The 11,876-nt window shown below is 46.3% G+C and overlaps 1 protein-coding gene across 1 annotated transcript in view; it reads right to left on the reverse strand.

Annotated features, from left to right (window-relative positions):
• Window positions 1–11,876, reverse strand: part of MCC (MCC regulator of WNT signaling pathway) — a 209,070-nt gene that overhangs the window by 9,100 nt on the left and 188,094 nt on the right. Inside the window, exon 17 of the mRNA XM_035888472.1 lies at window positions 270–392. Coding sequence (XP_035744365.1) covers window positions 270–392 — 123 coding nt within the window. The remainder of the gene's footprint in view (window positions 1–269; window positions 393–11,876) is intronic.

The following is an 11,876-nucleotide window of genomic DNA, read 5'->3' on the forward strand; positions in this document are numbered from 1 at the left end:
AAACAGAGGGGTTTGTTTGCTTTAATACTAATGCATTTTCCAGTGACTCAGTTAAGATTTTCCCCGCTCTGTTCTTGGCTATGTCATTTTCAGTGTCCTACATGGGAGGTTTATACCTCCCCCATCCCTGACTATAACCTTAAAGAGTCAACTCCTGCGGATGCAAGGACACAGGAACCGTGCATTAAGGTAGGGGGAGGATTACAGTGCATTTCCAGAACACCACAAAAAAAATCAACGGTGTATCCATCTGCTGGTAGATCCTTTACCTGTTTGCCCTTTTAAGGTCATTAACAAACTCTGCAGACTGCTGATGTCTGATTTCACTGCTCTTTGTGAGTCTCTCCAAAGCACTCACTAACTCTTGCACTCTAGCTTTCAGTTTCTTCTCCCTGGATCAGGAGAAAAGGAGGGAAAAAACTATTTTCAAAACAGAAATAACTCTTGACCTTGCAAGTGCCTGAATGGTTGTCCTGTGCTGGGCTGGCAGGCTGAAAATATTTTCCTTACTACTACTCCACATGGTATTTCTTACATTAAATATTTCCACAGATTGATTTTTATAACATTCAGTGGTTTAGAATATAGGATCAGAGATACAGCAGACAGAAGAGAAAACAAACTTCTCTGGTGGATCAGAGTCTTGTATGTATCAAATTACACTAAGAAATAACCACATATATAGCCACCAAAGATATATACAAACATAAGGGTACCTGGCACATGCCACCTACCGTGTCTTGAATGAGATAGCAAAGGAAACTACCAAGGGAAGTCAAACATCATGGTAATTATATAGGAATTTTAATTAAAAATAGCATACCAGGATTGCTGTTACAGATAATTTACTGAACAAATTTCTTTTTACTTAGAAATTACTACAGAATCATAGAATGGTTTGGGTTGGAAGGGACCTTCAAAGACCTGTCCAGCCCCAAAGACCAAAGTCCAGCCCCCCTGCCATGGGCAGGGACACCTTCAACTAGACCAGGGTGCTCAAAGCCCTGCTCAACCAGGCCCTGAACACTTCCAGGGATGGGACATCCACAGCTTCCCTGGGCAACCTGTCCCAGTACCTCACCACCCTCAGAGCAATTCCTTTTATTTCAGTTACTGCCTCAAATTTACCCAAGTAATTTATGCTACAGGCTGTATTGCAGTAGCTCGCTAAGTATTTTTATGTGCCAGCGAGCTCAGCCCACATGGCAGTGGGAAACAGAAAAGGTTAAGAACAAGAGAGGGAAGCACAGACAGAAAAGGGCAAGCAAGAAATACAGAAGTGAGAGCACAGGCATTTTCTTCTACGAGGTACTATTTTACTTCTGAAGAAGCCACAGTAGTGAGGTTTAAAATGCTGATAAAGTTACCAATACCTACTTACCAGTTGTGAACCAAAAACTAATTACATGAAGCCTGCCAAAGTGGAAGTAAGGTACCTTATAACGTTTTTGCGTTACAAGTGTCTCTCTGAGGGAAAGAAAAAGTGAACAAGACAAGAACTTGTTCTGGGGAGGAGTAAGCACTGCAGCTTGGGGTCCAAGCTGGCGTTAAAAAGCATTTCCCAGCATGGTGTGAGGCAGGCGCTTCTTCCCAGGGAGCTGCCCACTGCAGAGCCGATGACTGCCACCAGCCTGCTCCCGTACAGGCAAGGGACTGTCCCACCTCTTGTGCAAGGGTGCCTTCTTCGTGAGCCATCCTCGTAGCACAGACAGCCCAGAGAGAAATACCAGATTTGAAAATAAGAAGAGGCATAAGAATGTCACAGAGCTGGGCTAAACTGGGGGAAAAGTTAGATTTTGCAGCGTTGAACCTTAGGCTTGGGAACTTTGCACGTATGGAGAAATTTGCCCGTGCTTTGCTGCCTAGAACCGCTTTGCAGCGCTTTGCCTTTCTCTCCTGTTTTTGCTGCAGCGCTGCTATATGAGTAAGCTGGATTGCACCTCAGTGACAAGACTGCCACTGACTCCCGCAAAAGCCCGCCGAGCCCCCTGGGAACGAGCACCCCCAGGTTTGTGCAAGGTTCCCCAGCTCTGGATGGGCCAGGGGGATGCCCCTCGAAACCCAGCTCAGCAGCCTGCAGTTCCCAGGCCGGCCTGGTAAGGGCAGCGTTTTACAACCAGAGGCGAGGGCAGCACTGGGGGCGCGTTTGTGCCGGGCCCCAGCAACAGAAGGGCTTTCAGAAAGTCAGCCGGGGGAATATTCCAAGTTAGCAGTCTGCCCCGACGCGCTGCAGACGCAGGTTTACTGGCCAAATTAAAAAAGACATAAGAGGGGCCTTGTTGATGAAGAATCATCAGTATTCTTTACACGTCCTTCCACTGAAGTAACATACTCTCAGTTTTGGAATGACACAATCTTTTTCCCTAACGGTTAAGAGCTCACTGCCACCACCCCAAGTATGAATTTTATTTTTTACATCCTATCTTAGGAGTCAGAAAGACTCAGCACAGTCTGCGGTCAAAATCTGTGTTCTACAAAGAAAACGGGAACAAAAAAAAAAAAATAATCCAGTTTTTACTTGCAGTAGAAGACAAATAAGAAAAGATCAGGCCTGGCAGAGGCCAGACCCGTTATCTAATGTATGCATGCTACCAGTGACTGACAGAACAGAGTAGGGTAAATTTGGTGATTGCCTGCTGCAAAGGATGTGACAGCCAAAAGCTGTTGGGAAGGCTCAGTAGCACCGTGCCCAGCACTGCGACCTTGCGTGAACAGCAAGTCCAGTGGAATAAACCTGCGCAGTATGCGGATGGGGAGAGAAAACTAAAAATCACATGAGGCTGATTTAACACTACGTGCACGACAAGGTACATCTGTGAAAACAGCGCACACAGTCCCACGGGAAAAGAACCCCGCAGAGCCACAGTTTACCACGGCAGCTGAAGTCCTTAACACACCTGCTGTAACAAAAGCTGCGTGGAAAAGAAACACAGTGGGAAGACCCGGAGGAACTTGTCATGGATGGTAAATTTTGGTTGCTACGGTGACTGTTACCCCATAAAACTACTATATCACCTTCTGTCTGTTTTTGTGCTCACACCTTTCAACCCCTCATGCTCAGCCTGAATGTCGACTAAACATCCTCGTCGTGCAGCTTGCCAAGGATAGGGAGCCAGCGGAGCCGTAAGCACCCTGGGCCCCCACAGGCTAGCTAAACAACTTTCAGATGCAAGTTCTGAACCACCTAGCCAAACAGGTAACAGCAGGTAACGCTTCAAATCTATAGATGCCTCAAATTTACATTCATACCAGTAGAAGACTGAGCTGACAAGATCCACATGGTTCTTTTGGCTTTTCCTGATGTCCTGAAATCGGTGAAAACAGCACTAGTTACTGCCTACTCCCACCTTAATCTCAGGGAAAGCAATGGGTGGTTTGACTGCGTGTGCTAAAATGTCCTGAAATCTTACAAAAACAACACATAGGTATCTACTTTTACACTTACTGTTCCCAATTTAAAACATGCCCCTCTAAATATCTTTACTCCAAGAGGCATTTCATAGAACAAGGAACACGTGAGTAGACAGACGTAGCAGCAACAGTGAAGGCACAGTAAATACCTTGTTTTAGTCTGGGAAATGGGAGATGAATATACACTTGGTTAATGACTATTAGATGCAAAGAGCATGTCAGGTTTTCCCCGGAGTGCTGCACCTTCTATTTTAGTAGCAGACGAGAGACCTCAGAGCTGTACCTTGCAGGCTGGCCAGCAAATGCTCAGTACCTTCGTCAACACCCCATGCTTCACAATGCTAACTCTCCCCACTTCTCTGTTTCTGTCACTAATTACCTCAGTTTGGACAGAAAGAATTGTCCTTATTTGTGTCTCTCCAAAACTGATTGCTTAGTTGGGTAGGGAACGGGAATGGTAATGAATCCTGAGGTGCCACTTGGATCCCTTCAATGCACTGCAGGGTTAGCTGTCTTTACAAGGCTTCTAGCACCACTTCACTTTCCTGATTGCTACTATAGATCAGCGGGATATTGAAAAATCAGCCACTACAGCCTTAATAAGGCAGAATATTTTAAAACAATACTCCTAGTCATATGTGGCATTTTTGCAGGATGAGAATGAACGTGTCGAAGCAGTGAAGCAGGGCTGGAACTGCATTTGACGTGACATCGTACGAACATCCTCCTGACAGGGATCACCGTATGGCTGCGGCACTGCCTCCCGCTGCCAGGCAGCCTTCCACAGTCTGAAGAGCAAACTCGTACAGAAGCTTGCACACCAAACTCACCCCGCTATCGCACCCAAGAGCTGTTAATACCAACCAGTGTGGATCCGGAGAAAGCCGTTATGTGTGTATTTTGATGGGCAGAGGGAAGAGGAGTGAGTGTTTTTAGGAGAATGCAACTTCCGTGAGCCCCCAAGTCTCAAGTCAGTTGGACCGCCGAAGTCAGCAGAGGTTTTGCTCCCAGCAGTTCCTCTTCCAACCGGCTATTGCCGCTGGAGCTGCGGAAAACACAGCCACGGCACCTCGTGTGCAGAGAGAAAACGAGCACGTATTCCCCAGAAGAGGGAACGAGCTTACGACCGGAGGGCATGGCTCTCTCCCAGCACAAGGGCTCTCTGCTGCGGGGCGCTCGAGATGTCAGCTGAGGAAATCCCCAACTGCTCCCTTTCCAAGGAAAAGCTCAGATAAGTGTTTTCGGAGGCTACTCCAACATCCCCTGAAAACATCATTTTCAGTGAAATGCCTAACATGCTGGCAACAAAGACTTTTGATTTGTATTTCCACAATCAAAACACTCAGTGGGCAGTTGCTAAGCTGTTTTCAAGGGCTTTTTGTTTCAGACTTACAGGATGGTTTGAATAGGAAGGCAAGTGGACAGGGCCTAATGTTTTCTCTGGTTTCAAGGCTACTGCTGCAGGGAGCGGGGAATTCTGCCAGAGCCGTAAAGGAAACTGCATAACATCGGGCACATTTCTGCAGTTTCTGTCATTTCGGCCTCCACGCAATGACACCATGTTTGGCCCAGAGTAATGTAAGCAAGGTCTTGCACACCTTGTATTTTCCCTCCTGTCTGGGCTTTTCCAGACATGTTCAGGTTTCATATGCCAGAAATCTTCTCAGGCGGATTTTCCTGCCCTTGCTCATTTCATCGAGAATTCCCCAGTGCTGCGAACAGGAAGCTGCTCTTCCCTGGCATGCAGAAAGTTGATTTTTCTGCCCCTGGCTTGGAGCGCATACCCAGCTAACTCCCCCTCTTGTGAAAGCACAAGCTATTACCCCTCTGCCCTGGGGTCAAGAACACCCACAGCTCTTGCCAAGTCTGGAGCAGAAGAGGAGTTATAAGCTCTCCCCAAAGCAAGGGTTAAAGAAAGCTTCCTGCAGCTAGGTAGAGGAGTCAGGAGCCCCTGGGCCCTGATTATCCTGTGTCTTGCCATCCCTAGGAACATCCTTTTACCCACCAGGGAGCATTGCCTGCTACAAGCAGACCCCTTCAAATTCTGGCTCCCCTGTCGGAGCGGCACCATTAGCTTCAGCTCAGCATCTGCCCCCGAGCTTTGCACACGCAAAGCCCTGGCACAGCAGCCGGGCAGCCAGCCTGGGGGGCAGAGGCCTGAGGTTTCCTGGGCATAGGTACCCAGGTAGGCTGGCCAGCCCCTGGGAACATGGGGTTTGGGGCAAGGAGGGAGGAGAAGCACCTCCTGCATGGCTCCTAGCCTCCTGCGTGGTCCCCACTTTTGAAGGGAAGGCATGCACCTTCCATCCCACACTTCACTCCTGGTCCCTTTCCTAATATCCTCCTGCTGTCTTGAGCCTGGCATGTTCCCTGACTCCCCTCCCTGCCTTTTCCAGTTCCAGCTGAACAGGGTGACATGTGATTGTTTTTTGTAGGCATTTGACTCCTCTTCTTTCAGGAGATAACAGCTGGACATTTAAAAGGAATGCAGATAAATTCTGTTTTCATCAGCAGCTTAAGCTAACATCCGACATCAGACTGGCATGCAGAATCCCCAAGCCAATTCGAATGCATGCCTGCCTCACTGGTCTGGGTTGGCCCGCTAAGGAAAACAAATAAAATATAATAGAACCTTTTGAAGAGGCAACAAAAAAAATTTACGTGAATGCCAAGAATCTCAAAAAAAAAAAGTCAGCCTCTTCAAATGCCATGTCTTCCTGCCTCACCTCCTCAGGCATCAGTGGGCTTGAGAGCACCCATGCTGCCTGCTACCTGTGCAAAGGTAGCCTTTTCTGATCACAGAGAAGGCGGAGAGTGCTTTAAAAAATGCTTTGCTGGTGTGAGATACCATGCTGCTTTTTTACTGATTGTCAGGCGCTCGGAGCGGATCTCAAACATCAGACAGTACCACAGGCACGTGCTACACCACCGGCAGCAGGGAGAGAGGCCAGGTGTGGTACGGGAGACAACAGACTGGCAGCAAAAAGGGAGAATGGGCCTGGAGGGAGGCAACAGCATGACTGCTGCGCTCGCTGCTCAAACCTCCCACCCAGCTTTGCCAGCCCAGCCTGGAAGCTCTCCAGACCTGGAGCTATTTGGAGCTCCCTGTGACGATTATATCCAAGTGCACAGCAGCTCAGCAGCTCAGATAACCACAGAGTGGTAAGGAGAACTGCTTATTCCATGTCAAAAATAGAGAAAAATAAAAAGGACGGTTATCTGTGATGCATGCAGAAAAAACAGCTACCCGAGGCGCTTCTGAGGAATCTGTCGTTTATATCACCACAAGTCACTTCTCCTCTTGTGAGAAGGTTTCTCCCTGTGGGGCTCTCTGGGGGGATTTCTAGAGACAGGCCATGCCTCCTGAACCCCTCAGGCAGCCAGGGGAAACCACAGCAGGAGACTGCACAGACACAAACCAGACAGAGATCCCTGAAATCTGCAATGACTGCAATCCATGTCAGTCCCTGGCTTTCAAATGTCTCAGAGCTGTATATCTCCCCATTTAATGGATGTGATAATGAGAGAACAGAAATAAGCAAATGTTACTGACAAAAGGTAGCTTAGGATAAACTGGAAAAACTCATCAGCAGCTCCTAAATACCAACCACCACCCCCTTCCCCCCACTTTTACCCACTGGACATTCATCCTGTACTTTGGCTGAACAGAAAGAAGATTTTACTGATTCAATTCTTAAGAGCCATTTTAAATCTGAATCATTACAACATAGTGTGGTTTAGGCATTTCTCTTTCCATTTCCAAGACTTAGCTTTACTGACGGTCAAGATAGGCCTGAATTTCAGAGATGCTTCTACCGACTCCTGGATCCTGCTATCATGAAAATAAGGGTGGCCCTTGAAAACATGCCAAGCTAAGATGTTGTCACATGAAGTCTTGGAAATTTAAAATACAGGAAGGTGGCTTGATTTAGCTCTGCCTGACACTGTGTCAGGAAACAGTCACTGCCATGCCTTGGCACAGCTTTCTGCTGAAACGGTTGCCCTCTCAAAACAAAAAGTTTGGCATAACACAGGGTCACGGTCTTTGGACAGGCATAAGGACCTCAGACTGCAAAGAACATTACTTTGTCTCAATAGACACATGGAAGCTATTGTAATAGGATGAATTTTCCTACTAGAAATGTCCTGCTAGAAATACCCGCTGTTTCCACTTCCAGAGAGGCAGGACCATAGCTCTGTGCAAAATGTACTTTTTGGTAAGAGAAAAAGAACCATTTACTAGTCCTACTGATTACCACCCTTTTCCCTCTCTGTGGTGACTTCCCAATTCGTAGCATCACTTACTAGGTTATCTCTCAGTTCAAAAGGCATATCAGACATGGTAAATATATAGCTTCTTTGTTGTGTTGCCAGAGGGAAAGCCACCCTTTTGTGAGGGAGATACTGAAACACGTCTAGACTAATACAATTCATGTAGCCCTGCACAGCCACCAGGGATCATAATTTTGTGCCAACTGATGACCCAGCTGAGGTGTGAACAGTCCGTCCAGTTATGAAGTGTTTTGCTGCCATGGCCCTTACCCACCAGATCCTTCCTGCCCAAATATTTGAATGCTTATAAAGGACTCTCTAAGTACATACACAAAATACAACCTGATGCAGACAGAAAAGCAACTGGAAATACAATGAGAGACTGCAGGAGGACTTCAACAGTCAAAGTATTTCTAATAAGGCCTGGGAAGAGGAAGAAGTTTCATGTTTGCCAGCTTGGCCATTTTTCACAGAATAAAAGAACCTAGCAGAAAAAAAGATTAGCTGTATCACCGTTACTATCACCCTGCTAAAGCAAGAGCATTTTCTACCTGCAGTTCTTCTTACTGCCTCCTTCCTGCCACCTCTAATGCATTTATAACTTGGCATGTGCCTACTCAGTTATAAACCCATACAAGTCACCTACAGTGCTCCCTTTCCCTGCCGCAGCAAAGCAGAAGACACCAGCAAGGAAGATGTCATTTTAAGGTCTCCCCCAGAGACTGTGTAATGTGCCCGATTTTGGGATACTTGGCTAGATCCTCTCTCATAAAACTGGCCCCTGGCACAATCATCGAGGTGTCAGTGCCAGGCCATGAGGCTGCTGGGAATACATTTTCACCCCTTCCAAGAATAAAATATGTCCCACTAACAAGCTCGTTTACAGATGTGTCAAACTCAAGAAAAAACCCAAGAGGCTTCATGTCCATTGAAGCATTCCATCATTCCATCAAGAAAGGAGAGAGGGGAAAACAAAATTGCTAAAGAATCTGGCAGAAAGTATTTATGCTTGGCTGGAACAGGATGTGTCTCTAAATTAGTGTCCTTAGCCTGCAATATCCCAAATTTGGTAACCTAGATGTAACTTCTACAACATGGAACTTGCAGATAATTTACATTTCTACTAGTTAGCATAGTGGTCATGGAAAAGAAAAGCAACTTCTGTGAAAGCCCATAAGATGGGTTTTAATGCTGAACACTGCTACGGGAAGCCCTGAGTCTCACTAGAACAAATATGCTACGAAACAAGAAATGAAGAATTGCTTCTGCCCTGAATTTCTGCTGATGGGCACTGCCAATGACAACTCGGGGACCTTCACAACATGTTGCTGGGTTCCAGATTTATGAGAAAAACCACATCTGCAGAAAGAAGATAGGCTACCTTTGCAGTTGACACTGTTCTGCTGCAAAGCTGCTGGCAGGCTATGAACAAATAAATGCCTCCAAACCACACCAAAATCCAAACTCTAACTGCATCCTGCTGTTTTATTTGGGTTTCACTCTATTTCAGTTAACAGAGAAGAACCTGACAGTTCTGCAGCAACAGAATGACAGAATGGGAAAGCAGCAGAGGGGGGAGCTGCCAGGGCTTTCGTCTCTGTAAAGATAGGATGGGGAGGGGGCAGCGAGCAGGGTTGATGACTGATATCACATTTTCTGACAAAGACTCAAAAGCAAATGGATTTTTGCCCCTATCCTTGCAGCTGCTGTCCCCCGCACCAGTGTCTACTGCCTGGAGTAACAAGAGATAAGTCCAGTTGCTGGGCGTGTGTGCTACTGGCAACCAGCACTGAAATACCCCTGAACACTGGCATTTAAACATCACCTCTAGACCTGACAGATTTGGTGTGCGGTGTTCCCTTGTTTCACATCTCCCTCCTGCCCCCAGCAAACACAGTTACTGGGCAAAATATTTTTTATTTTGAATTCTGGTCCTACTTCTTTGGTGGGTGGGGAGGGTGCTGGCGGGGGACACCAGGACCTCTCCTGGTTCACGCACAGTGCCAGTGCTTGTTTTCCCATGCAAGCGGGAAGAGCATTGAGGGATCATCACATGCTAAGTGCCAAGAGTTAAATCCACTTTGTCCCTAAAGATGTCGCAGTCATTTCAGACCATTCTGCATTGTTGCAGCATGTGCAGAGAGGACAATGCACTTTGATTATTTTTAAAACTCTTTTGTGGATCCATGACAGTATAAATCTCATTGTGATATCTGAGGCTCTAGGACAGCAGCTAGGAACTGCTGGTATTTTTTAGCACAGCTGTAGCTAAACTTGTTGCGGTAAGCTTCCTCCATGTGCTAGACAGACCTTCTACTGACTTTCAGAGGGAAGACTTCAGGATAAGGAGACTACGCATTCAGCCTGATTTGGCTGGCACACTGATTAGGGAGAAAAATATCCTGTCCACACAGCTTGGGGGAACAGTGCTGAGGCCCCACTGGCAGTAGCAATCACATTTAGTACAGTTGTATTTCCATTACACAGAGAGTCTTCACTCCAAAATTTATGTACAGCTTAATCCGATTATGTTTCTTCCCCATTTCTGCCTGACAAACTGTACTTGCTAGGCCCCTGGCTGGAAATCCATGCTAATCAACTTAAGGCCTAGTAGATAAAGCAAAGTTTTTTTCTCTGTGTTGTCAGCAAACCACATTTCATGACTATACTCGAGCCTCCGCTTGCTAAGGTCACTGGCATATTCTTGAAATCCAGGAGCAAATAACAAGGACAGGAAAAAGCTGCAGCTTGAGCGAAGACAGAAAATGCCAGTGGAGCAGCTCACGCCAGGACTGGAGTGTGGGAGGCATGGCGGAGGCCAATGGCTCTATGCAAGGTTTATGCAAAAATGACTTTGTCGATGGGTTTTATCCGCCTGTACACAAATGAGAGTTTTGATTATTTTAACCACAGAATTTTGTTCCCTGCATCAAGCAAACGAAATACTCAGCAACTGCCAGACTATTAAGCAAATGGTATGAGATGTATTGATTCTGCAGAGGTAATGATCTTACATTTTTACATAACGCCTTTCAGGCTTAAGTATCCCCAGGCACAACTATGAATTGCACCTATGAAAAAAGCACTTCAGGAATGAAACACCACAACTGCCTGAGAGGACATTCCACCATTAAAGAGGGTGCAAACAGCAGAAAATCAAAAAACACTTTTCCCAGACAAAATTCTTAGTAACATTTTGGATAGGGTCTAAATACAATAACCAGATTAGATATTAGATAGCCATGTCTTAGAAAAGGTGGAACAAGTACTGAAACACCTATCAAAACAGTGAATTTCTTTGTCATGAAGTATGCCACACAGCTGATGCAGCAAAAACCTGCTGTACAAACAAGTGCCTAGTTAATGTATAACTCTACTGAAAGTTTTGGCTTAAAACCTGGCTGTTGACAAAAGCAGTTTGCCAAGACATCAATTTTCTCTCTCGTTGGAAAGCTAATGCTTCACATGACAATGTCACTCGTAATCGAATGGTGCCTCTGCTGACACAGGCAGCAACCACGGCATCTGAGCCATCAACACCACTGCAGTTCCCACTCCTCTACCTCCCACCCAATTTCTAATCTGTGACCAACCTTCTTCACCAAAGATCACACCTCAAATCCTGTCCTCACTAAAGGTTTTCTGCTTGCCCTCAAGCAAGTCATGTCACTATTTTGTGTCTCATATTCTTGCCTGAATATGGACATTCCTGACATTTTGAGTGTTTCCTAGGGATACAGTTCTTCTGAATTTCAGAGAACTTCACAGAGAATGGATCTAAGCACCACGTGAGGACTTTCATCAGCAGAAGGGCAAGAGGAAGAGAGGGGAAGGTTAGAACAGCTTCGATCCTTCTCCTCCTCATGGGAAAAACCTGTGATCATTCTTAAAATGACTTGAGGGTAAGAGCAAAGGCTCAGAACTAAACCTCGCCCTGGACCTACGGAACAAGTCGTGTCTCTGCTGAGGGAGGCTGCTTACCGCCGGAGCGCGCTTGTCAGTTCAGCAGTCAGTTCGCTCTCGTTGTACGGTCTCAGCTCAGCTAGTGTTAACGGTGTGGCGGTGCCGTCACTGCATTCCTGAGAAATGAGGAAAGGCCATCTTATTTGAAGTTGTTGCTTCCCATCTTAATGGGGAAACTCTGAAAACATCTTCGTTCACAGCTGCTTTTAAAATGGAGGTGTAATAAACAT

Source organism: Egretta garzetta, unplaced genomic scaffold (assembly GCF_000687185.1).
Source record: "Egretta garzetta isolate BGI_Z169 unplaced genomic scaffold, ASM68718v1 scaffold271, whole genome shotgun sequence".
NCBI classification, from domain to species: Eukaryota; Metazoa; Chordata; class Aves; order Pelecaniformes; family Ardeidae; genus Egretta; species Egretta garzetta.